General features: G+C 41.0%; 2 protein-coding genes across 11 annotated transcripts in view; one reads left to right on the forward strand and one right to left on the reverse strand.

Annotated features, from left to right (window-relative positions):
* The window catches only part of MAP7 (microtubule associated protein 7), a 122,519-nt gene extending 116,012 nt beyond the window's left edge, over positions 1-6,507 (forward strand). For all 9 annotated transcript variants that reach the window (XM_075203157.1, XM_075203154.1, XM_075203155.1 and 6 more), the window contains 4 exons: positions 1,799-1,850; positions 3,044-3,155; positions 3,360-3,553; positions 4,915-6,507. In XM_075203157.1, the coding sequence (XP_075059258.1) occupies positions 1,799-1,850; positions 3,044-3,155; positions 3,360-3,553; positions 4,915-4,925 (369 nt within the window). In that variant the 3' untranslated portion in view covers positions 4,926-6,507. The remainder of the gene's footprint in view (positions 1-1,798; positions 1,851-3,043; positions 3,156-3,359; positions 3,554-4,914) is intronic.
* A 143-nt stretch (positions 6,508-6,650) lies between these two features.
* Positions 6,651-26,653, reverse strand: part of LOC142144389 (uncharacterized) — a 45,117-nt gene continuing 25,114 nt past the window's right edge. The window contains exons 9-14 of one of the 2 annotated variants that reach the window (XM_075203164.1): positions 22,065-22,213; positions 21,386-21,514; positions 19,069-19,183; positions 17,401-17,535; positions 15,872-15,997; positions 6,651-7,574 (exon numbers count right to left, since the gene is read on the reverse strand). In XM_075203164.1, the coding sequence (XP_075059265.1) occupies positions 7,438-7,574; positions 15,872-15,997; positions 17,401-17,535; positions 19,069-19,183; positions 21,386-21,514; positions 22,065-22,213 (791 nt within the window). In that variant the 3' untranslated portion in view covers positions 6,651-7,437. The remainder of the gene's footprint in view (positions 7,575-15,871; positions 15,998-17,400; positions 17,536-19,068; positions 19,184-21,385; positions 21,515-22,064; positions 22,214-26,653) is intronic. The other variant, XM_075203165.1, reaches the window with a different exon arrangement.

The raw sequence follows: 26,653 nt of genomic DNA on the forward strand, positions 1-26,653 counted from the left end.
CCCCCCCAACTGCCAGCCCCCTATTGTGCTGCGACCCTCCCCCCAACTGCCAGCCCCCTATTGTGCTGCGACCCTCCCCCCAACTGCCAGCCCCCTATTGTGCTGAGACCCTCCCCCCCAACTGCCAGCCCCCTATTGTGCTGAGACCCTCCCCCCCCAACTGCCAGCCCCCTATTGTGCGGAGACCCTCCCCCAACTGCCAGCCCCCTATTGTGCGGAGACCCTCCCCCAACTGCCAGCCCCCTATTGTGCGGAGACCCTCCCCCAACTGCCAGCCCCCTATTGTGCGGAGACCCTCCCCCAACTGCCAGCCCCCTATTGTGCGGAGACCCTCCCCCAACTGCCAGCCCCCTATTGTGCGGAGACCCTCCCCCAACTGCCAGCCCCCTATTGTGCGGAGACCCTCCCCCAACTGCCAGCCCCCTATTGTGCGGAGACCCTCCCCCAACTGCCAGCCCCCTATTGTGCGGAGACCCTCCCCCAACTGCCAGCCCCCTATTGTGCTGCGACCCACCCCCCAACTGCCAGCCCCCTATTGTGCTGCGACCCACCCCCCAACTGCCAGCCCCCTATTGTGCTGCGACCCACCCCCCAACTGCCAGCCCCCTATTGTGCTGCGACCCACCCCCCAACTGCCAGCCCCCTATTGTGCTGCGACCCACCCCCCAACTGCCAGCCCCCTATTGTGCTGCGACCCACCCCCCAACTGCCAGCCCCCTATTGTGCTGCGACCCACCCCCCCAACTGCCAGCCCCCTACTGTGCTGCGACCCACCCCCCCCAACTGCCAGCCCCCTACTGTGCTGCGACCCACCCCCCCAACTGCCAGCCCCCTACTGTGCTGCGACCCCCCACCCCAACTGCCAGCCCCCTATTGTGTTGCGACCTTCCCCCCCCAACTGCCAGCCCCCTATTGTGCTGAGACCCTCCCCCAACTGCCAGCCCTCTATTGTGCTGAGACCCTCCCCCAACTGCCAGCCCTCTATTGTGCTGAGACCCTCCCCCAACTGCCAGCCCTCTATTGTGCTGAGACCCTCCCCCAACTGCCAGCCCTCTATTGTGCTGAGACCCTCCCCCAACTGCCAGCCCTCTATTGTGCTGAGACCCTCCCCCAACTGCCAGCCCTCTATTGTGCTGAGACCCTCCCCCAACTGCCAGCCCTCTATTGTGCTGAAACCCTCCCCCAACTGTCAGCCCCCTATTGTGCTGAGACCCACCCCCAACTGCCAGATCCCTTCACCTTACTAGTCCTCTTCTGACTCTCTCAGCCGCCTCTAATGCTTATTGGTCCTCAATGAGCATGGAATCGACAAGAGGAAGTGCCACTTTTGGGGTCATATAGGCTTATGATAACTTAGCACTAACATGTTGTGATAACCACAGTATCAAGCAGTGACTGCAAGTGCAGCGGACAGCAGCCAGTAAGCACCATAGAGAAAGTTATTGGATTTGGTTCAGTGTTAAAAATAGGATTTGTCCAGCGCTAAATCCTTTGAAAAATGTCTGAATTTGGTCAGAACACTGAATCAAGAATTCAGCACATCCCTAGTTTAGTCTGCTGGAATGTCTAAGTGTATGAGCAATTCTGATCTTATATGCAGAAGGGACAAATGGAAAACAATTATTATAGGGCTTAAAGCTGGTAAGAAATTTGAGGACATCCAATCAACTGTTTTCTAAAAGATGACTAGCGTGTAGCTGTAAAATTATCAAGCCTCAAATTTAGTTTTCTTGTGTTCATAGAGATCTACTACAAACTGCTACAACTTGCTAATTGTATTATTGTAATCTTTCCGCAGCAATCCAATGTTGAAAGAAATGGAGAAATATCAAAAACAGTGGAAAGCACAGGTATTTAATACATTATCAGGCATTATTATTTGCAGTATTACACTATGATTTTTACAAGCACCACCAGCATTAAAAAAAAACAACTTGAAATAAACAATTATTTATGTAGCTCCAATCATATTTCAGAGCGCTGTACAGAGAATATGTAATCATTCACATCAGTCCCTGCTCTAATAGGTTCTAAATTCCCTACCTAGCACACACTAGTGTCCATTTTATCAGAAGCCAGTTAACCTACCAGTATGTCTTTGGATTGTGGGAGGAATCCGTAGCATCAGCTGATATCCATGCCAAAACAAACTCCGCACATAGGGCCTTGGTTGAAATGAATCTGTGATCCCAGGGCTGTGAGGCAGCATTGCTAACACTGTATAAAGCTGATATGTAAGCGTTATATTATCTTTTAGACAGTGCTGCAAATGGTTAGCACCAATAAACTGAGCAATGGTAACAACTCTTCTTATATTACAGATGTTCCATTATTGCTGTGGTTATGTTTTTGTTTTGTTTTTGTTTTTTTTCATTTCATATAGTTGTCCTAGTTGACACAAAAGAAAAATAGGCCAAAAAATAATAGCTTCTACTAATGTCATTCATATATTTAGTCCAAGCTATTGACCCACTGAAGTCTTGATGAGGAACTTACTCCTGGGGGTATATTTAACAAACTGCGGGTTTGTAAAAGTGGCGATGTTGCCTATAGCAACCAATCAGATTCTAGTTATCATTTAATTAGTGCATTCTACAAAATGACAGCTAGAATCTGATTGGTTGCTTTAGGCAACATCTCCACTTTTTCAAACCCCCAGTTTAATAAGTATACCCCTGAAATGTTTACAATCTGATAGCTTATAATGTTCATTATGGGTGTCATTTATAATTAGCAGCACCTGGACAAACTATGTTGCAGTGTGAGTGGTGCAAATACAATTTATTTTTTTGCATGCAGGGAACATACTGCGCTTCTGCCTGTGGCACCCAAATACTGGTCAGATTAACTTTTACACTGAGATTTGAAGTTAAGTTAGGATGTGCCCACTCCCAACACTATATCTGTCCAGAAATCTGACACTCGACAACCTCCACCCCCTACATGGTTTTTCCCAGGTTTGCACAAGGTTTCCAAAATTGCACCTTTAGCTGTATTTACTCCAAGCTCTATATGAGGCCCTGTATGTGCATTTTCTTTCCAGCCATTACACCATCACAACAGGAGCAGGAATCTGTATTTCTCCAGAGCCCTGTAGAAACCCCTCACAATGGAGAATCGCTGGCCCCCTCGCCGAGGATCATTACTTTGGATAGGTAATACTAGAGTCTTTACCTGAACAAATTTAAATGTATGTTGGTGTTCTTATACTGTTTTGCACTCTGCTGTTGAACACATACAGCTCTCCAGATGCAAAACAAAACCTGTACATGTACCAGCCTTGAAATATGCTTGCTTTGATGAACTCTCCTTAATGGGTCTTTTTTTTTTTTTTTTTTTTTTTTTTTAATGGCTTTTAGCTCTGAGAAACAGCCAAATGAAAATGGTTTATGTACGCCGAATAACAACTTTGAAGAGATTATAAACTTGCCAGTTGGAACTAAATCCATCAAACTTGATTCTCTAAACAATGAGGGAAACAGCATTCAGGATCTTCCTCTGAGTCCAATTATAGCTTTTGAAGTCGATAGTGTACAAACACCACAAACAGCAGGTACAGTAATAGTTTTATTGGCTGTGTATAATACTGAACCAATAAAATAAATAGTTGGCTCTTCTCTGTTGTGTACAATTTATATTTTAGTGAGATAACTACCAAAATAATACAAATATTGAGTAAATGGGATTTTAAACTAGTACTTCCACACAGGTAATTAAGAAATTATAATGTCTTTGTTTAAGATCATGTATAAAAATGCTTTCATATCATTATCCTACCTGGTTAGAGAAGTAAACGTCACTTTGAGAGAGGGGTGATTGTTCAGACATGTTTGCTAGAGCTACAGTGGTGCAGACTGCTTAATTTGCTTAAGATTAATGAAGAACATCATCATCATCATTTATTTATATAGCGCCACTAATTCCACAGCACTGTACAGAGAACTCACTCACATCAGTCCCTGCCCCATTGGAGCTTACAGTCTAAATTCCCTAAAACACACACACACACACACACACACACGTCAATTTTGTTAGCAGCCAATTAACCTACTAGTATGTTTTTGGAGTGTGGGAGGAAACCGGAGTACCCGGAGAAAACCCACGCAAACACAGGGAGAACATACAAACTCCACACAGATAAGGCCATGGCCAGGAATTGAATTCATGACACCAGTGCTGTGAGGCAGAAGTGCTAACCATTAGCCACCGTGCTGCCCTAACAGTGGTTAAGATGATGTTGGAATAGAAATATGAGGTAAAGTCATGATTAACAAGAGGTTGCTCGCAAGCAGCTGTGTGCATAAGTGATTCTGGAGTGTTGAAACATAGATTTTCCACCACCGTCAAAAAAAAAAAAATGAAACTTATGTATGGGACTTCTTTCTAATCTGAAGAAGCCTAAAATATAGTAAACAAAAAATATACTACATTTAGTGACTGGTCATTTTTGGCCCTGCACCCGCTGCAAAATGACACGATTGGGAACATGGCCAAAATGATAGCATTTGTTGTGCCACGCACTCTTGCTAACACTGTACATGTAACAGCTGATTGTAGGAGATTCTCTGTCTTGCTGGAGGGGGCATTTTTTTTTTCAGACAGACAGCGCAGTCGTCGATACCCTTTCCAAACGAACATTGAATGGGAAAAGTTTTGTCACTTTTCCCATCACTTTAAAAAAAAAAAAAAAAAAAAAAAAGTTACTCCAACAGAACTGAGGATCTCACTTGGATATTACTGCCACCTGGAAAGTGCAGGAATGATTTTTGCTTTATCCTATCATACTGAATTCCATGTAAAGTTACATTGTAAGTTGAGTGCCATTGACCTTTGATCTACAAACTAGCTCTATGTTTAAAAATATTCTTAATATGCTTTCTTTATACATAATCTTTTTCTGTTTTGTGTTCACAGAGGTAAATTGAACACCAAAAGTGACATTTTAAAAATCATCATTAAAGCCCCAGGGAATCTTTGTAAAGTTTAAAAAGGATTGTTTACTATATATGTGGAAAACCTTACTAGAACCAGCCGATGGACAGCTGCTCTATCCAAACAGACCGTGTCCGGTGCATAAACCAGCTGCTTTCTCTCAAATGCTGCTTCCAGCAAATACCATTACATTTGAAGTCTTTACCTACGTTGAAGGGGAAACATTAATTGGAAGCATCAAGACTGTGTGGGAGAGTTTTTGGGATTGTCCAATTTTAAACAATTGTTTAACCTGCTAATAATCTTTTACACTGTATGTTTAATACTTGAATATACCATCATAGCTCTACATGTAGGGCTATAGAGTGGTTCCATTTAAGCCATTTGGTTTAAATATTATTGCTGAGAACTCCATTTATAGGGGCTTTAATGTATAGGCTACTGTATCAGGTTCTCAGAAATGTAATTAGTACATGCATATCTGAATCATCTCATAGGTTGGTTTCTTTCTCGTTTTCTTTGAAAGTAATTGACAATTGCTTAATTTTGATCAGTAAGAAACTAGTTGTTTGATTTGCTTTTATTTTATTTTTTAAATAATTTTTGAACCAATGTTTCCATAGTAAATTATACCTGATTTTACCATACTTGAATATTTGTTGTACAATAACAGAAATTGAAAGAAAAAAAAGTCTCTATATTGTAACTGTTACTTTTTGTCTGCTCTACTTACCTATAGATGTTTCTTTGCCTTATTAAATTCTAAAACACGGATATATTATATATAAAAATGGGTGGGGTCGAAGGAAAATAAGAATTATCACTTTGAAAACATTTGTTCCTTTGCTCGTTTCAGAGCAAAACAAAATGTTGAACCATTATTAATTTCTCTTTATTTGTCGATATAAAGTGTCTTTTTTTTTTTTTATATATCTTTCACCGTTTTCCTCACATGAATACACTTACACTGTACATTGCTGTTTTTGTCTATCGAATGAAGGTTTATAATATTGCACTTTTTTTAAACCTCACTACTATAATTTACTTATTTGTGTTTTAAATTATGATGATACCAGTCAAGGGAAGGGTGATAAAATGCTAGCCTATAGTTTCCCATCACTCGTTGTCAAGCATCCCTCTTAGGTTTGTGGAAGTACAGTCTTTAGTGAAGGTGTACAATAAAGACAAATGTTACACTACATTTCTCCAACAGGCATATGCTAAAACAAGGCCTAGAGCGCATAAGAGGACTGGAGATGGACATCTATGTTAGCCCATAGGTCTGGATATTTATGTCTACAGGATTTGTACGCAACTGCAAATAAAACCTGTTTTTTTTTTATAAAGTTATGTTGAGTTAATGTCACACATCAGTTAATAGAGTAATACAAGTAAAAAACATTTGGTTCACGTTTTACACAAACTCCACTTTCATACACTGAGTTCGGATTTGTTTTTTGGTTTGTTCTGATGCCCATGTACATAAGAGTTATATTTAAAAAAAATAATGTAGTTTATTTCTTTTAATCTATATAGCATGTTATTAATTAATAAATATGTTTGAAGTAATTTTAATTAGCCTAAAATCTGTGTATTTATTTTTATCTTCTTTTTGTTTTGTACAGTGCAAAGGCATTACTGAAACAGACACAGTATTAACACAGTTGCTGAACAAGCTAAACAATGATAGGTCAGCCACAATGAAACATGCCCAAATAAACATTCAACTTTCCACTTTAATTTAATATTCAAATTACTCCTTTATACATCCACCGGTTCACAATATGACCATGTCAACATTTTTATGTTACAATACACTGGCAATGAATTAAAAGTAATCTGGTATAAAACACAAAGTTATATAACATATAAAATCCAATTCTGAAAGGTATTTTTCAATAAAGAACACAAAGGTGTATAATAAATAAAAGGGAGACGTGATTTTGGAAGATGCAGTTAACAAGTATAATTCCACTGAAAAATGATGTTGCCTAGTTAAAATCATTATGCTGAATATTACAACTTTCTTGAGTAATTCCTGTTGATCAAAGTGCAGTGCACAGATTGTTTTTCTGGTTGCAGATATCCCTAATGAATGACCATTCTAAACAACCTTTGAAATGTCAGTAACAGTGTGTTTCTGGGTCTTTATTAGCCAATTCCAAGCAAAAGTCCCATTTAAAATATGAGTTGTTGTAATAACTAACAATAAGTGAAATTGTCTAAGTCATTTTTGAGTGGAGATACCCTTTAAAGTGGATCTGTGTATCCAATACAAGGAATGTGCTCTATCCAGTGAGAATGGGGTTTGTGTTCTGCAAGTATCAAGCCAATGCTTATTATCAGGAGGTTGCACCGTCAACACTAGCAGTAACAAGACCCACATCACTAAATAATTTCCCTACTTTGAAAAGTAAAACACTACAAGCAACAGTCAGTGGGGTGAATTACAGCTTTCCCCACTAGCCAATACTATGTAAAAAATATTAAAGCAAGGCTAGCAAATCACTCATTCAAGTTTAAACTGTCTGTCTGACTGATGGCCAGTCTGAGCAGTGCCTGGGTCTCCTCTGCCTGCTGGTGGACTTGTTCAAGTTGTTCCTTTAGACGACTTTGACTGATGATCATGGAAAACTCGGGATCTGGAAAAGACAAGGAGAACAGTGGCTGCGTTATTCTCCGTAAAATTTGAGGTTATTGATATTGTATCACATAACTAAATTGTGCCACCCTTCAATTTATATTCCAAGTTCTTGGTACACAGTTACTTTACTACCTTTAGTGATCTCAATGCTCTTGTTTCACTTTCATGTGCTGCTGCCTTTACCTGCCCTTTTAATCATCCTTTGTGTCCTCTTTCCATATTCACGTTATATAGTCCTTCAAGCAATATTTAATTGTTAGACTTAACATTTTGTTGCCTTGTATTTTGCCCAATAAGACACTGAGGGAGCAAAGATGGACATTATAAAGATAATCCCTTTTCTCTCCTCTACCATTAACAACTGCATTATGCTGTCTCTGTTAAACACTTCCGCACTGCTCACCATCCCTGAAACTGCTATAGTCTTTCATGCAGCGGACCAAATGATCCAATTACGTTTCATACAGGAAATATTTCAGAGATCAGTCTTTCAATGCTATTGATGCAACACTCATTACGTCCTTTTCTTGTATGGGATGGGCCCATACATACATACATACTATTGGTGAGCTTGGTGGTTGATATTTTCCACACTAGTGAGGATTTTTGGGGTGGGTTTTGTTCGAAGGTGAAAAGAAAATTACCTTGAAATAGAAACTAAAAATCTAAATTGGCTGCATCATGCAATTGAATAACACCCATTGATGATTTTAAGTCTATTGATAGGAGATGGAAGCGGAGTGTAGCAAGTTATATTCAGCCAATAAATACCTAATAAATGTCATCAAGTGATTGGTAGGTTAAAATAGATGTGTATGAATACATCAATGTTAAATGCAATATAAAACAAAAAAAAAAATCAGGACCTACTGATTCCACATAAATAGTTGAATACCTTGGTTAAAATTCATTTTTTTTGTTATACTCGAGTGCAGAAAGTTTTAACTTATAAGACACTGGTAATAAAGACAAAATACATAGAATGAGAGTTGCATTCAATATATAGGGGGGGGGATTCGGGCGTGAAGTGCGGAGACACTTTGTGGTGGAGATTTTAACAGAAATCTCCACTCATTTTTCCTTTCACCCAATAGAGATGCGAGGAAAAATGAGTGGAGATTTCTACTGCAATTGCCAACAATGTGCGCCCCCATAGACTAAAAGGAAATGCACTGCTAACTTGGTCCGTTCTGAAAAACTGACATTTCCAGGGAGAAATTTTTAAAACGTGGGATTGTACTTTATTAGAAACAGTTGGCAACTACGCATTGTACTTTGATGGATTATAATTTATTGATTATAGAATAAAGAGTTGTCACGTTCGTTCAGTGACTTTAAAAAGTATTCAGTTAGCTTTCAGATTTTATTTTCATATCATGGCATCGAAATGGATTAATTTGAGAATCCTTTGTTTTTATGTAATCTTTGTTTAATTATGGCCAACACATAACATGATTACATATCTCGTGAGAATTCTTAACACTGATTCACACAAAATACTCTAATGTCAAATAAAAAAAATAAAGCTTTTTCTTAACTTGGATGGAAGCAGAGACAATAATTGATTACATAAATATTCACCTCCCTGTTTTAATACGAAGTAAAAGCACCAAGCATTTAGGTGTAATTATTCAAAGGCATAGCATTTAATGTGACCTTACAACCAAGTGAAAAAGAAACAAAGACAATTTTTAAAGAAAAAGTGAAAATAAAAACCCTATAATTCCCTGATTGCATAAGTATGTACACCCTTCAACTAATACTTTGGGGTAGCACCTTTTGCTTTTATTATAGTAGTGAGTCTTTTTGAATAAGCTTCAGCTTCGCAACTAGCAACTGTGAATAGCTCTCTCTATGCCATTCCTCAGGTTATCAATGGGATTGAGGTCTGGGGCTCTTATAAGACTTTGATCTTCCTTTTCTGAAGCCATCCCTTGGTGGACTAAGATGTGTACTTTGGATTGTTATGTTGGAAGGTGAAATTCCTCTGCCTATTCAGTTTTCAGACAGAGGCCATCAGGTTTGTGCCAGAATAACTTGATATTTGGAGGTATTCATTATGCCCTCTATCCTTACTAGAAACCCTTTCTTAGCAGAAGAGAAGCAGCCCCAAAGCATGATGCTGCCACCAGCATGCTTCACAATTGGTATGGTGTTCTTTGGCTGATGAGCAGTTTTGTCTTTGCGCCAAACATATCTTTTCGAATTAATGCCAAAAAGTTCAACCTTTGTCTAATTATAGACCATTGTGGGAAATGGTGATTGCATATATTTTTTTAATTTTTTTTGGGCAAAATTTAGGCTAGCTTGGATGTTCTTTTTTTTATGGCTTTTGTCTTGCCACCATACCCCAGACAGGCACAGAGCACAGGAGATTGCTGTCACATGCAGGGAGTAACCAGTTCCTGATAGAAATTCCTGCAGCTCATTTAATGTTGCTGTATGCCTATTGGTAACCATCAACTTCAAAGGGGCGTCATGTTCTTGGAAATGCCCATTGTCACATTTTCTCCACTTATTGAGGACCGTCTTCACAGTGTCTCAAGTATGCAATGCCTTTGAAATTCTTTTATACTCCTGATTGGTTTGGTACCTTTCAACAATGAGGTCCCGTAAACAAAATTGCAAGGAAATCCTACAGGAACAACTGATCTTTCTTTGAGACAAATCATAATCACTTTCATTGCATGCAGCTGTATTATAATTGCCTTGAACTTGAGTCGTTTACTCTAAACATAGTTACAGCCCTGTTATAAAAAGTTGTGCACACCAGCAACTAGGATAGTTTTTTTTATTTTTTACATTTTCCTAAAAATTGTATATTTGTTTTTTTACTTGAATGTTTGTTTGTGTTGCAAGGTAACATTAAATATGGAAAAAGGATATTTGGCTTTACATCACAAACACTTGCAATTTCAATAAGGATATGTAGCCTTTTTTTTATATCCACTGTACATGTGTAGAAGAATCTCTTACACTTGGACCTTCATTCCAAGTATACAGTTCTATAATAGATGCTGATGGTACATGCCTGTCACTTTCATTGTTGTTTTTTTTCTGTTGCCTTCTAGTGGAAAATGAATCAAATAGGCTCTAACCTGTTTGCTTAGGATTTTAGATTCAAGTTAAAATTTCAGAGAGAATAGATAATAGTCCAAGCTCTGATGTTATTGTTTCACCCCACAATGGAACTTGGCATAAAACCATGACTACAGTAACTTAAAGCATTTAATGTGCAGTCTCAAAGCCTATTAAAGTGGAATTCTTGGGTAGGGTGAAGATACCCTACGCACCTCACTGGAGCTCCAGGAGAAATGGCTGCCTGGAAGAGCCTTTTCTCCAGGAGCTCAGTCGTTTGTATTGATCCATGCAGCGTACTTTTCTCTGAATCCCACTTCAATTGGGACTGTGAGACAAAGTTGCAAGCACAGAGCTCTTATTGATCTGTGTGGCCACACCATCATTCAGGCACCATTTTAGAATGACAAACAAGCAACACTTTCATGGCTTTAAAGCTAATAATCTAAAATACAATGTTAGCGAAAGAACCCGCACACACTAGTGAGCATTCTCCTTGATTTCTATAAATGTGGACAATGCCTACACCGTTTAGAAGCATTAATATTTACAATATTAATATACAACTCTGATCTCATTAGTTTATGCACAGCTCTCTTAAGGTCAACCATAGCATGAGTTGAGGTCTGGACGTTGGTTCTTATCTTTTTCAGCAAATCGGTTGTAGATTCACTGGGTGTTGCATGATCACATACAGGCCAAGCTTCAGTTGTCTGACAAATGGCATCAAATGCTGGTATAATGAGGACTTCATGAAGGACATTGACTGCAAGGCATCCAGGGCCTTGTGTTTACAAAACAACCCAAAAGCGTTCTGGTCAGTACGAGATTCTTTTTGTGGTACGCTTCATTTGGTTTTCACCAAACATGGCATTAAGAACAGACAATTGTCTTGTCTGTCCATAGGGTATTATTCCAGAAGTATTATGTTTCAATCAGACGCAACTTTGCAAATCTAAGCTGTATTGTGATGTTTTGTGTGTTTTTTTTGTCAAGCATGGGCTTTCTCCTGGCTGCCCTTCCATGAAAGCCATATTTGTTCAGTCTTTTTCTGAGTCATTAATATTTACTGTGTTGGTAGATCCCTGGATGCAGCTTTTGGGTTATTTTCTGGGAGGCCCACTATTCACTCCTGGGAAGATTGATAACTGTTTTCAATGTTCTCCATTTGTGAATAATCTTTTTCACTGTAGAATGATGGACTTGAAATTGTTTAGAAATGGTCTAATAACCCTTTCCAGCCTGATGATAAGAAACAGTTGATTTTCTGAGATCCAAGCAGATCCCTAGATGCAAACATTAAACCTATAGCAATTGGTAAATGTGTAAACAAGGACCAGGTATCAGCCCAACACAGCTGCTAGCTGAGACCAGTGCCAGTCCATGCTGCCCACAAGCAACCCATCTTTCTGGTGGAGTAAGCCCTGAGATTTTCTGTAACAGGTTGCCCTTCTCCATTGTAAGCCTGATGGACTACCAACAAATCCATCTTGCAATCGATGCCTTGGACACTGGCCAAGTCCTCTTGTGGGCCTCCTAGAGGATAAACCTATCCTTAGTCTTGTAAATGTTGTGATTTCTATGAATATAGTTTCTTAAAGCTCTGACAACATCGTCATCACCCTCATTGTTAGGAGATCTACCCTGAGCCAAGGCCAGAAACACTTTGTCTTGGGTAAGGTAAAATCTGGAAACCACTTTAGGCTGAAAGACTGATCTATCTTCGTGGAATATAAGAGAGGGAGACTTGAACAAAATACTGCCAGCTCTGAAACTCTTCTAGCAGTCAAAATAGCTAAAAGGAAAATGGGATTTCTGTGCATCAGGATCTTCGTGGTTCAGCTGGAGCCACAAGAATGACCAAACCACCTCTCCCTTCACCTTCATCAAGAACTAGAAGGAACTGCCAGTCCAGGGGAGTGACATGACCTCTAGTAAAACAGCCTTTGGGTCTTTTGCCCTTAAACAAAACAGTTCCACCAAGATACCATCATATCAATGATATGTCCACAGTCTGAAAAGACATCTGAGTGAAGAGACCATTCCCATGGGTGAAAAGTCTGCCTGCTCAGAAAGTATGCTTCCCAGTTGTCTATCCCTGGGATGAATACTGCCATGATGGTCTGAACATTTGAACTGCCCAATGTAAGCTGTTGACTGTCTCTAACATGGCAAGAGGACTTCTGGTGCCTTCTGGTGGTTGAGGTATGCCACAGCTGTGCCATTGTCATACTATATCTTCACTGCACTCCCCCGCAACAAGTATTCTGTGCTGACTAGAGCCCAGAAAACTGCTCACAATTCTAGCACGTCTATTAGGAATCTTGGTCTTTCAGTGGCCCAAAGATCCTGAAAGCGAGAATGAAGAATGACAGAACCCCCCAGCACCGAAGGCCAGCAGGCATCTGTAGTCCAATCCCAAATGGAAAATGTGCAACTTCTGCATTCACCAAAGGAGCAAGTAACACACCTTTGGGAAAGGCATGTCTGTTAATTGGATAGGCAAAAGGTGATATCTTTTACTTTGAGAGGAGTTATATCTGGAACTCGCTCCCATGAAACTTTACAAACTGGACTGCCTCAAAAGTCAAAGCCATCTTGCCCAGTACTCATGCAAAAGTGTACAAAAGTCTATCTGCAAGCCAACAGAGACGTTACAATACTCTGCAAGGCCAGAATTTTGTTTAAGGGTAAGAACACCTGTTTCTGGTGTCAGAGAAGACCCAAAATGATCATTCACTGTGACTGTCAATTTGGGCTTTTTGTAATTAAGAATCCACCTGCGGTATTCTAAAGTTTGTGCAGTCTCCTGGACGTAGGCCTCAAGCATGATATTATTATAATAATTCATGGGTGGGCAAAATGCCTGTCATGCTAAGAGCTTGGCTGAATACCTGTCTGGTGGGTTTATAGCAGTGCAAGCCGCTCTCCCTCTGAATTCCTCCCTTGGCGCAAAAGATTGTCCTCTGGGGGTACTCGCGCCTCATTTTTCCTCCAAGTGCATTCTGTGAGAAATGAAATCTGGCTGGGCTTTAGGAGCATTAAATGAAAGCAAAGAATTCCTTCACCCTGTAACTTGGCTGGAAATCTTATCTAGCTTAGGGCCAACTATATCCCCTCCAGAGAATGGAAGGGATACTATAGTCCCCTTAAATAAGATATCAGGTTCCCAGGCTTTAAGCTACAGAGTCAGAAGAGCAAAGAATACTTTAGCTGAAATCCTAGCCCAGACCAGTCTGACATCTAGAGTGGCATCTCCCAAATACTCTGTAGCTCCCTGAATCTACTCCTACAAAAGACATCCTGGTCTGCTTGCTAACAATCCTTCGGAAAGTTGTTCAGACCACTTCTCAATGGCTTTATTAAGACCTTAATATTTGCAGCATTTGGAATGCAAATATTGGTTGACTTGGACAACCTCGTTACCGAGGCATCCGCCACTTCCCACTTAACTGTATCCTCATTAAAAAGAGAATAACAGTTCTGCAGCTTACAGGACACATAGTATAATCCACGCCTTGCCAAGCAAGTCATATAGCTTCTTTTTTTTTCCTAAGAAGAAGGAAAATAAATATTTTTTTTCATTCCTTTTAAATATAGAAGTTTCCTACATATTTGGAACTTTCTGGTCTTGGGAGTCCAATACCTGGGTAACAGACTGTATCACGTCAGCAACCCCTTGTTGGTTAATAGAATCTTTCCAAAAATGAATAGTCCTCTAGATCTGAGCCCCCAGCTCAATTACCCTAGTCCTGGGAGGAACAGTCAGAATTTGAATTATTCCCAGGCTAAGGTAACATCAGACTTAGGCGTTTGCGAGAGGCAGTAGGAGTGGCAGATTCCAGCATCTTTTCTATGGAGGACGACACTTTAACTAGTCCCTGAAAAGAAGTTGTTAGACTTCTTGCCCACACAGGTTCTTCCTGAGCAGGGCCATATTTTCCATTAAGCAGGTGCCCGGGGGCCCCACGGGGCAAGGGGGTCCCATAGGCAGGGCTCTTAATTAGAATAAATAATCCTGCAAAAGAAAAAACCTGCAAAATAACCTTCAAGGGTCACTGAGCAAGTACATCTATCTATCTCTCTGTATCTGTAGGGGCCCTGGTGCACTGCTTTGCCCGGGGGCCCATAATGTTGTTAAGATGGCCCTGACTATGGGACTCCCAGGACCCTGGCTTAACATGAACAAAGCAGACCCTTGTCCTAAGGAACCTTCACAAAACTTGAGGGAACTCGAGAAGGGCTCCCCTCATGAAAGTGGTCAGCTGAGGAAGCTCATCAATGGAGTTTGCTAGACATTAACCTGCCATGTCTGAGGATCAGGTGCCATGTACCCAAGAACCCCTCGGCATACATGGCACATGATTCTCACACTGCCAGGCTGCGCATAGGACATCTGCACCTGACTGTACCAAGGGTAACTGAATGTGGCAACTACAACATATGAAGCCACCTTCCCAGCTTGAACTCTGGGAGAACCCCCATGTCTGACATGGCCAAAAGCCAAAGTTAGAATACAAAAGCAGAACACAATCCAAAGCAAAGGAGGTGAACCTGCTATACAGACTGAAGCTCAGTAAAACAGAATTAAACAAACTCAGTAATTATAACTCATGACACCAGTGGTATAGAAAAGGAGCGCTGGACTGGAAAGGACTGCTGCTTCTGGGGTGCTTCCTCAGAACTTATTGGAGGCACCTGTACGGAAACTCCACACTCTGCTACAGGCACCAAACCAGCATGTGTGCTCCTTGAGGTGCTGCCAGACTGCAGTAGTGGTCTCAAATTAAAATAAAAACTAAGCTGCTAATGCAACACAAGCAAAAAAAACCCAAAAACATAAACATCCTTGTGTGCATTTTCTAGCAGGGGCAAGGTAGGGTGGTGGAATAGCTACAGAGGAATTACAATTTTAAAGTTCCCACACTCCTGGCTGCACCTCTATACCCCAGTGTCCCACAGTTGGATGCCGGAGAAAGAGCAGCAAGCAGTGTAAATGTTCTCTGTAAAGGTCCCTATTGCATTAGCAGAAATGACAAAATATGTGTAGTAGTTAGTAATTGCGTGCAGTTGTATGGCTAGAGGGCACAACTTGCCAATAATAAGAGATAGGTTAACTGAGGACGTTACAATAAAAAAACAAATCAAACACACAAATCCATCCATCCTTCTTCCCCCCCAAAAAAAAAAATATACAAATCAAAAAACTATCTGTACCTTCACTTAAGTAGCAGAGTGTGGCAATGCTCATCTGCTGGAATCTCAGCTCTGGGTGAGTGAGGAAACTCATGAGGTAGGCCTGAACTTCTTTCATAAGAGGCATCAAATCTGCTGCAATTTTCCCTATAAGATAAATAGAGAACATCCTTACATGATATATCAGTTGATGTTATTCCTGTTCCCTTAGATACATACATATTGCACACATTAACCAAAAAGAAAAGTGTGATTTGATTTTATGGTGATCACCTTCCCCCTTTATAATATTAGCCAGAAAGGACTCCTTTAAAAAGGGTTTATTTTTTTAGGCTAAAAAAGTGTACAGATGTATGAATAACTAAACATAAGTAAGTGTCTGCATGGTGGGAATTTTTAATTTTCCATCCAACTTCTGCCCTGCTCACACACTTCCACAATCCATACTGCCATTTTGTTTTATTTTTTCAAAATGGAAACTTTGTTAAATATAAAAGGCCATTATTTCTGGATAACTATTAGTATTTTGTATAATCCATTGAAGCCAGGTATGCAAATATGGCTTCTCCTAGCTACCTGATCAATTACATGTGCTATTACAGCAACGATATAATCACCTCCCATGATGCAATGCTGTGTGAAGAAATACTTCAATATTTAGCTGTACATTGTTTATAGTGACAAACTGTACTAGGCTTTGCCAGTCTGGGCTGTTGGCACTATAGTAGGGAAACCTGCAGCATGGGATCCCCCTGTCATAATGCCAAACCAGCTCCAGGCTGGTCAGCACAAGGCTGGACAGTAAAAATGCTGTTTTAAATTGAGTAACATTTACAACCATGTACATATTTTATGACTGTAGACATTTTGGTGCAGACCTTTTCACTGTTGACTTTTCAACTACCTCCCACAAAAAAAATCTGGTGTGTAAATGTGTTTTTTTTAGTCATACCCAATTTTCTCTGCAATTGCTATAAGAACGCACTACATTTGAACAATATATATTGCAGAACCAATTTGACCAATAACCAGCAAAAGCCTGACTAGTAAACTACCATTACCACCGTGAATTGAAAAAGAGTGTTCCTGAACATCTGGCAGGAATGCTGGCTGATGCTCCATCGTCTCTAACAGCCAATCAGCGCTAAGGGAATGACAATGTGGTTAGGAATATAGAGAATAAATGGCTAGCATTCCTATCAATTTAGAGCAGTTTGCACTGTGTTTTTGGTGGCTGCAGGAAAACTTTTGCAGTTGAAAGCATTGTTATACTATATCGCCTGATACATGACTGGGGGACATTTCTTAGTACAATACTATTCATGCTGGTGATTACAGTGGTACATTTGCCTAGTAGACATATAAATCTTTAACAAGACGAATATTGTTTTCAGAAAACTCAATTGCCACAATCACATTACTCTTCCATAGACAATGGGTTTCTTAAAATAGCTTTTTAAGTTTTGTGTTCTCTAACATGACATATTTATAGTTTGGATAATATTGTTTGATGGTGGATGTGATTAAAGGATTTCTCCTCAGTACATTACCAGAATGTGACAGATGTTTGATAACTGTAGCTGCTTCAAGGGAGAGTTCTTTGTGTTCCAAGTGCCCTGCCATTCTCACTAAGCACCGGATGACTGCTTTATCCTTCCTCTTAATCATCTGCTCCCGTGTGAAGTCTGCAAATTAAATATTGTATAAATACAAGGTGACTCGATTTCCAACTTGGCTTCACAATAATCGATGTTTACCAACATACTTAAACTAATGCTGTTTATAAATACAATTGTTAATTAGATTGCCTTTTTGGAGTAGCAATATTCTATTTAATATATTCAAGTTATCTGTATTATTGTCAAGTAAACATTCCAGTAGTAACATAGGCAGAATACAACACACTAATAAACTTTCTGTAAACATTTTAACCCTATATACATTTTTTTTGTTCTTTTTTTATAACACAGATATATATTTATATATATATATATATATATATATATATATATATATATATATATATATATATATATATATATATATATATATATATGCCCAAAAATCAGGACTAGAAGGGATGAAGTTTGTGATGCATTGAACTTATACATTCCATACAATATGGTAACCAAAAACATCATTTTCATAAATATTTAAATAACTAATGTATATGCTATGTTCTTAGAGTTGGTAGGCCTGGCAATGGGTTGCTGCTTTATTTATTTTTTTATATTTAACTTCTTAAAGTCAACATGAAAAAACAGCAAATTGGCAGGAACGTAATGAACAGATTGACACATAGGATCACATAGAGAGCTAAAAATCACATAAAACAACGTGAGGATACAAGTTGTTTCAAAGAGTTGACCAAGATTTTCTATATCAAAGGGATGGACAAAAGAAGGGAGGTGGAGTAAGAAAGAAAAGGAAAGGAATCGGGGATATTAAGGAGAGATAGAAATCCAAGAGGATAAGGCGATATATAATGGGTGGGTCACTCAGGTGAGAAGCTCTGGGGGTGCGTGGAGTCTGGAGATGATAAACACTGGTCTAGAAAATACCATTAACTTCTGAGTGGCCATGGTCTAATGCTATTTAATTAGGAAAGCACCTTTTTGTGTTCAAACTAGAATTAAATATTTCTCTATTAAATACTTACAGTACCATATACGAAAGGTTTTAAGAAAAATACACAGCAAACTGTTTCTTAATGTGCCAGTCATAGAATAGAGTGGAGAGGATTAGAAAAACAAGCCTATAGTTCCTACCTAACTTGCTTAGTTTGATACATACATTCTCTCCGAGAGTTTCTAATGTTACCTGGACCTGGTGACTCTTGTCTAATGGGAGGTAACCTATGCAGTCTTCTGCAGCCCCATCTCTAGATCATCCGCCAGCGTCTGTACTCTTGAAGAACTTTATTTACCAGTGATTTCAAAACCAATGATGTTGGCAGCTGATGCAGCAGTTGAGGGGGCAACATATCCAAGCTATATATATATATATATATAAATAAAACATACACTTTCATCTTGAGAAGAGTCTGCAGATTTAGGTAACAGCTGCATTTTGTTAGAGAATGTATGGATCCAGCTAAGCAATTTTACCTTCTATTTACAAAATCTATCTGTATGTATTATGCAGAATTAATATGTGAGTGTATTTGTGCACACTATGAAAATCATTAATAATCTGAATGTGAAATGATAAAATCCTACCATATTTAGCTAGCTCTGCAAGGCACGATGCCACATACTGCAGAGATTCCTCTTCATTTTTTGGATCAAGAAGAGCCAGTAGAAATTCCTCAAAGCACTGACTCCGCACAATAACCTAACATAACAAAAGAAGTCATTTCTTAGAAAAGGCCTTCAAAATAATCAGAAAGGGTAACATTATATGATGTATTCTTAAACATTGATGCATGCATTAAAGTATGACTTTTTGACATTGAGGCTTGGGTTTATAATAAATTATTTTGAAACACTAGTGGATATAAACAAAACAATGCAACATTGATCCAAAGCTGCCTAATCTGATCTTACTGGAATAACCAGTTAATAGTTTTGCACCTGTCCAATGGTCAGCACATAGAGCTATTGGATTTACAGGAAGATCGGTTGACTCAATGTAAGGGAAGAAACGACCAGGAGAAAGCCCTGACATCTGACCCTGAGATCTATAATCAGTGTGATCACTCCTGGAGACAATACACAGACATTACCACTGTAATAAAAAAAAAAAAAAAAAAATTTTCTGGCTTCCATATTTTTTGCTCTGTGGCTAGCAGGTGGTGTTAGATTACTAACGATATAACTTGTTCATCCACCTTTCCCCAATTTTTGGGATTTTTTGAAACCTCTGATCTAATCACATAAAAATGTATACTACTTTTACAAATCAGGATTTATTTTTTGCTTCCAGAGAGCCTTGATGTCAAGACCTTTCATATTTTTTTAAATACTCTGCACTTTATGCTAAACTCTCTATAGGGAATCCAGCCCTGTGCTGACCAGCCTGGGGCAGATTGTCATTATGTCAAGAGGGCCCCATGCTGCAGGTTTCCCTGCTATAGTGCCACCAGCCCAGACTGGCAAAGCCTAGTGTTGGTAATAGTAAGTTCACGGGGACCCAACACTATTTGTCCCTCCAATTTTGCTAGTACCACTAGGATTCATCTTTTGGTGAGGCACGCTTTTTTTATATCTTTTTATCTATGTTATTGTGTATTATTGTACTGGATTGTGGCTGCTGGTCTGCCAGCACTAGAGTTAATGTGTTCTGTTGGGGAGAGGGGTTTGCAGTTAATGGTTGTAATTTTTTTCATATTAAAATATTTTTTGCTGGACCGGCTGTATTGCCCTTTGAATGTCGACATTACTACTGTCAACAGTCACAATGTCACCATTTTAAACATGTCACCTCATTGGTGCCAACAGTATAACTGTCAACATATTTACCGTCGCCATATCGTACCCAACCCCAATTAAACATTTTCAGTTTAATTATATTTACTTCTACACAGCACAATACAAATGTAGGTCTTTTTGATATTTTCCTTTAATAGTGTAGCAAGTCTAATTTCCTCAATAACATTAATAGGAATGCAATGGTACTAAAAAATGAATTCCCGACATTTGGTGTGTAAGAACACATTGATAAGAATGAAAACTCACCAACTAACCCATCTGACTGTCAACGCTCATCTCAATTATAGTTCAGCCTTCATTAAACATTTTCTTACTATTCTGATTGTGTAACAAAGTTATGTGACAGTTATATGACATTACTGTGCAACTGTCTCCTGCCCCGTCTACCCTTTTCATCTCTCATGTTGTATTTATTCCATCCTCATTTTGGAAAAATATTTGTTAAAAATGATGGATGCTTTAAAAAAATAAACATAAAATGTAAAGATTTGTGTTCATTTTCATCAATGTTGCTGCTTCAGAGAACTTTTCCCACAAGAAATTATGTTAATGGCTAGGGAAAATATTTGGCAATATTGATGTTCACATATGTCCTAAACACTGTAGAGTCAGATGAGTGCGGCATATTAATTCACTGGTCACTTCTATCACAAAGCCATAAATGTTACTGGCTAAGCCCAGTAACATGGCAGCCTCCACTCAGGGGCAAAAGCAGGATTTGTAGAGGGGGGTTTCCACACCACGCCACCAGTGGGTGTGACCAGCATGCATGGGGGCGTGGCTCTAATATTAGACAGTGTTTGGCTGCTCTCCAACTCTTCCTATCCCCATAATATACATGGGCAATGCTGCATGCACTACTGTTAGGTGCACGCAGCTCTTCCTTTTCAAGCAGAGCCGTGTAAAGCGGGGCAGGGTCCAGCCACCTCAATTATACAGTGCCCCAGGCTTGGATGGGGGTTTCCAGATACTAGGAAACCCCCCCTCGGTTTGCCTATGCCACTATAAATAGACAACAGGTGCACATAATAACTGAGCTCACTTTTATTTTGTCTGCAACAATCATAAGTTGCAGTGGTTTGTTGGGAGAAAAACATACAGTTACCTCTACGTTCTCTGCTTGGCTGAGATTCTGAATAGTGCAGGCTGCATGAATCAAAACCACAGGGTTCCTCCTCTCTGTCTGCATCAGTACAGCTAACTGTTGAAGCATTTCTTCACACAGCAGTGCATCCTGGGAGAAACAGATAAACATGGGATAGATGTGTATAGTTCCTCAAAGGGTTAAAATAGATAATGTGCTTGCAGGAATTGAAACATAAAAGCTGAAACAGCCTTTGAGTGAAATTCGAACTATGCCCAAACAGGTCAGAATAATCTCTTTCACATAATATGTGGTTTCTCCTTGTGAAATTCTCTTTGATATACAACACTGTTGTTTTAGATATTTTCAGTAAACTGCTGGAAGAGGCTGTTCTCCTTGTAAAGTAACCTTTAGCTTGTGAAAGTGTTTCTAGTATTAGACTCGGGAAATACTGATATAACTTGCAGGTGATTCTGTGATGCTATTTGTTATATTTTGGATATCAGTTGGGAATAAACCCACCATAATTATGGCTGAGTGAAACTATTTATATGGAAAAAAAATCATCTCTTCACATGAAATTGAACTTGTGTTTAGGTTCGGTCTAAAGAGGTGAAAATAAAAGTAAGACATTTGTACATGGTGCTAAATGCATACATATAACTATAGATGTAGGACATGACAAAACACAGCACCGTACCAGTGTAATAGTTACCATGTTTCCAGGAGGGTGGGACATGGTGCAGAGAAGAGTAATGGAAGCTTGTCGGACATCTTTACTGCTGGAATTGAGCAATGACAGGACTAGAGGTATGATGTCCATAGAAAAAAGGTGAACCCGAACGTCTCCTAAAAATGAATATGAAACATTCATTAATATTAAAAAAAAAAAACCTTGTAAATATGGAATAGTGCCTCAGTAACATACATTATAAAGGATATATGTGACACTGTAAAGCCCAGAGGCTGCAGAAATATACTATGCTTTTCAGAAATTCATTGTCTGCTTTAATATACTTACTACTTACCAAAGGGGCCCATATAATGCCCAAGTGTTAAAGGGCCACTAAACCTAAAAGCTATATCTTCTATAAAATAGCTACAGCATTAGTGACAATCACAAGTATTTATGTACAAGTTCCCAAAACTTATCAGAACTAAAGATATTTGAGATCAAGTTGTTGAAGATGATTTTATGCACAATCCATCTTGGTCGAGCATCAGAGTCCATTTATAATAGGACACACGGATAAGTGGCTAAATTGGATAAATTTAGCCATTTGGTGTTCGGGCAGAGTGCATGGATCACATAGGGGCTGTTCGTGTGCTCGGCAGATGAAAACATGGGCAATCATTCATGAACAAGCTGACCACAAATAGAGAGGGCATAAGGCCAATTTGCCAAAATAATTTCTGTGGTGAACATTGTGCAAAACAGATTAACTGTCTGAAGGACTCTGTATTCAGCTTCTGTTTGCCTGAAGTGGCAGATTACAGCAACCAATAGCTTGCACTCATAGAAAATGTAACTACAATGGAAAATATCTAAAATTATTTCAATATATAGGAGGTTTTATAAATATTATGATTGTTACTATGAGCCTGCTTATGTACTGCCCCTTTTATATTAAGGTTAATGGTTCTTTAATGCCACCATTAAGAACTCTCAATAGATAACAATAGAAGTACTTAGATCCTAGGTTCCCAAAGTGTGCGCCGCGGCTCCCAGGGGTGCCGCGGCGCTGTCACAGGGGTGCCGTGGCCAGGGGACAAAAATAACAAAACAAAGCAACAACTTACCAATCTGGTGGCTAACGGGACCCAGCATCCTCAGACGTGACGTCATCACGCCCAACATTCAGTGACAAGTGGCAGGAGAGAGGATGCTGGATCCCAGGCACCGCCGACGTATGGTAAGTAAAGAAATGAAGGGGAATGAAGGGGAATGGTGATAGGAAACCGCAATGGAGGGGCAAAAGAATGAAGGAGGAGGCAGGGTGAGGATGCAGAGGGGGCAGATTAAGGATGCAGAGGGGTAACAGAGAGTGGATGCAGAGGGCACAGAGTGTGTGGATGATGATGCAGGGGCACAGAGTGTGTAGATAATGATGATGCAGGGGCACAGAGTGTGTGGATGATGATGATGCAGGGGCACAGAGTGTGTAGATGATGATGATGCAGGGTCACAGAGTGTGTAGATGATGATGCAGGGGCACAGAGTGTGTAGATGATGATGATGCAGGGGCACAGAGTGTGTAGATGATGATGATGCAGGGGCACAGAGTGTGTAGATGATGATGATGCAGGGGCACAGAGTGTGTGGATGATGATGATGCAGGGGCACAGAGTGTGTGGATGATGATGATGCAGGGGCACAGAGTGTGTGGATGATGATGATGCAGGAGCACAGAGTGTGTAGATGATGATGATGCAGGGGCACAGAGTGTGTGGATGATGATGATGCAGGGGCACAGAGTGTGTGAATGATGATGCAGGGGCACAGAGTGTGTGGATGATGATGCAAGGGCAAAGAGAGTGTGGATGATGATGCAGGGGCACAGAGAGTGTGGATGATGATGCAGGAGCACAGAGTGTGTGGATGATGATGATGCAGGGGCACAGAGTGTGTAGATGATGATGATGCAGGGGCACAGAGTGTGTGAATGATGATGCAGGGGCACAGAGTGTGTGGATGATGATGCAGGGGCACAGAGTGTGTAGATGATGATGATGCAGGGGCACAGAGTGTGTGGATGATGATGATGGGGCACAGAGTGTGTAGATGATGATGATGCAGGGGCACAGAGTGTGTGGATGATGATGATGCAGGGGCACAGAGTGTGTAGATGATGATGATGCAGGGTCACAGAGTGTGTAGATGATGATGCAGGGGCACAGAGTGTGTAGATGATGATGATGATGCAGGGGCACAGAGTGTGTGGATGATGATGATGCAGGGGCACAGAGTGTGTAGATGATGATGATGCAGGGTCACAGTGTGTAGATGATGATGCAGGGGCACAGAGTGTGTAGATGATGATGATGCAGGGGCACAGAGTGTGTAGATGATGATGATGCAGGGGCACAGAGTGTGTGGATGATGATGATGCAGGGGCACAGAGTGTGTGGATGATGATGATGCAGGGGCACAGAGTGTGTGGATGATGATGATGCAGGAGCACAGAGTGTGTAGATGATGATGATGCAGGGGCACAGAGTGTGTGGATGATGATGATGCAGGGGCACAGAGTGTGTGAATGATGATGCAGGGGCACAGAGTGTGTGGATGATGATGCAAGGGCAAAGAGAGTGTGGATGATGATGCAGGGGCACAGAGAGTGTGGATGATGATGCAGGAGCACAGAGTGTGTGGATGATGATGATGCAGGGGCACAGAGTGTGTAGATGATGATGATGCAGGGGCACAGAGTGTGTGAATGATGATGCAGGGGCACAGAGTGTGTGGATGATGATGCAGGGGCACAGAGTGTGTAGATGATGATGATGCAGGGGCACAGAGTGTGTGGATGATGATGATGCAGGGGCACAGAGTGTGTAGATGATGATGATGCAGGGTCACAGAGTGTGTAGATGATGATGCAGGGGCACAGAGTGTGTAGATGATGATGATGATGCAGGGGCACAGAGTGTGTAGATGATGATGATGCAGGGGCACAGAGTGTGTGGATGATGATGATGCAGGGGCACAGAGTGTGTAGATGATGATGATGCAGGGTCACAGAGTGTGTAGATGATGATGCAGGGGCACAGAGTGTGTAGATGATGATGATGCAGGGGCACAGAGTGTGTAGATGATGATGATGCAGGGGCACAGAGTGTGTAGATGATGATGATGCAGGGGCACAGAGTGTGTGGATGATGATGATGCAGGGGCACAGAGTGTGTGGATGATGATGATGCAGGGGCACAGAGTGTGTGGATGATGATGATGCAGGGGCACAGAGTGTGTAGATGATGATGATGCAGGGGCACAGAGTGTGTGGATGATGATGATGCAGGGGCACAGAGTGTGTGAATGATGATGCAGGGGCACAGAGTGTGTGGATGATGATGCAAGGGCAAAGAGAGTGTGGATGATGATGCAGGGGCACAGAGAGTGTGGATGATGATGCAGGAGCACAGAGTGTGTGGATGATGATGCAGGGGCACAGAGAGTGAGGATGATGATGTAGAGGCACAGAGTGTGTGGATGATGATGCAGGGGCACAGAGTGTGTGGATGATGATGCAGGGGCACAGAGTGTGTGGATAATGATGAAGGGGCACAGAGAGTGTGGATGATGATGCAGGGGCACAGAGAGTGAGGATGATGATGTAGAGGCACAGAGTGTGTGGATAATGATGCAAGGGCACAGAGAGTGTGGGTGATGATGCAGGGGCACAGAGTGTAGATGATGATGATGCAGGGTCACAGAGTGTGTAGATGATGATGCAGGGGCACAGAGTGTGTAGATGATGATGATGCAGGGGCACAGAGTGTGTAGATGATGATGATGCAGGGGCACAGAGTGTGTAGATGATGATGATGCAGGGGCACAGAGTGTGTGGATGATGATGATGCAGGGGCACAGAGTGTGTGGATGATGATGATGCAGGGGCACAGAGTGTGTGGATGATGATGATGCAGGGGCACAGAGTGTGTAGATGATGATGATGCAGGGGCACAGAGTGTGTGGATGATGATGATGCAGGGGCACAGAGTGTGTGAATGATGATGCAGGGGCACAGAGAGTGTAGATGATGATGCAGGGGCATAGAGTGTGTGGATGATGATGCAGGGGCACAGAGTGTGTGGATGATGATGCAGGGGCACAGAGTGTGTGGATGATGATGCAGGTGCACAGAGAGTGTAGATGATGATGCAGGGGCACAGAGTGTATGGATGATGATGCAGGGGCATAGAGTGTGTGGATGATGATGCAGGGGCGCAGAGTGTGTGGATGATGATGCAGGGGCACAGAGAGTGAGGATGATGATGTAGAGGCACAGAGTGTGTGGATGATGATGCAGGGGCACAGAGTGTGTGGATGATGATGCAGGGGCACAGAGTGTGTGGATAATGATGAAGGGGCACAGAGAGTGTGGATGATGATGCAGGGGCACAGAGAGTGAGGATGATGATGTAGAGGCACAGAGTGTGTGGATAATGATGCAAGGGCACAGAGAGTGTGGGTGATGATGCAGGGGCACAGAGTGTAGATGATGATGCAGGGGCACAGAGAGTGTAGATGATGATGCAGGGGCATAGAGTGTGTGGATGATGATGCAG

Source organism: Mixophyes fleayi, chromosome 3 (genome assembly GCF_038048845.1).
Source record: "Mixophyes fleayi isolate aMixFle1 chromosome 3, aMixFle1.hap1, whole genome shotgun sequence".
Taxonomy (NCBI): Eukaryota; Metazoa; Chordata; class Amphibia; order Anura; family Limnodynastidae; genus Mixophyes; species Mixophyes fleayi.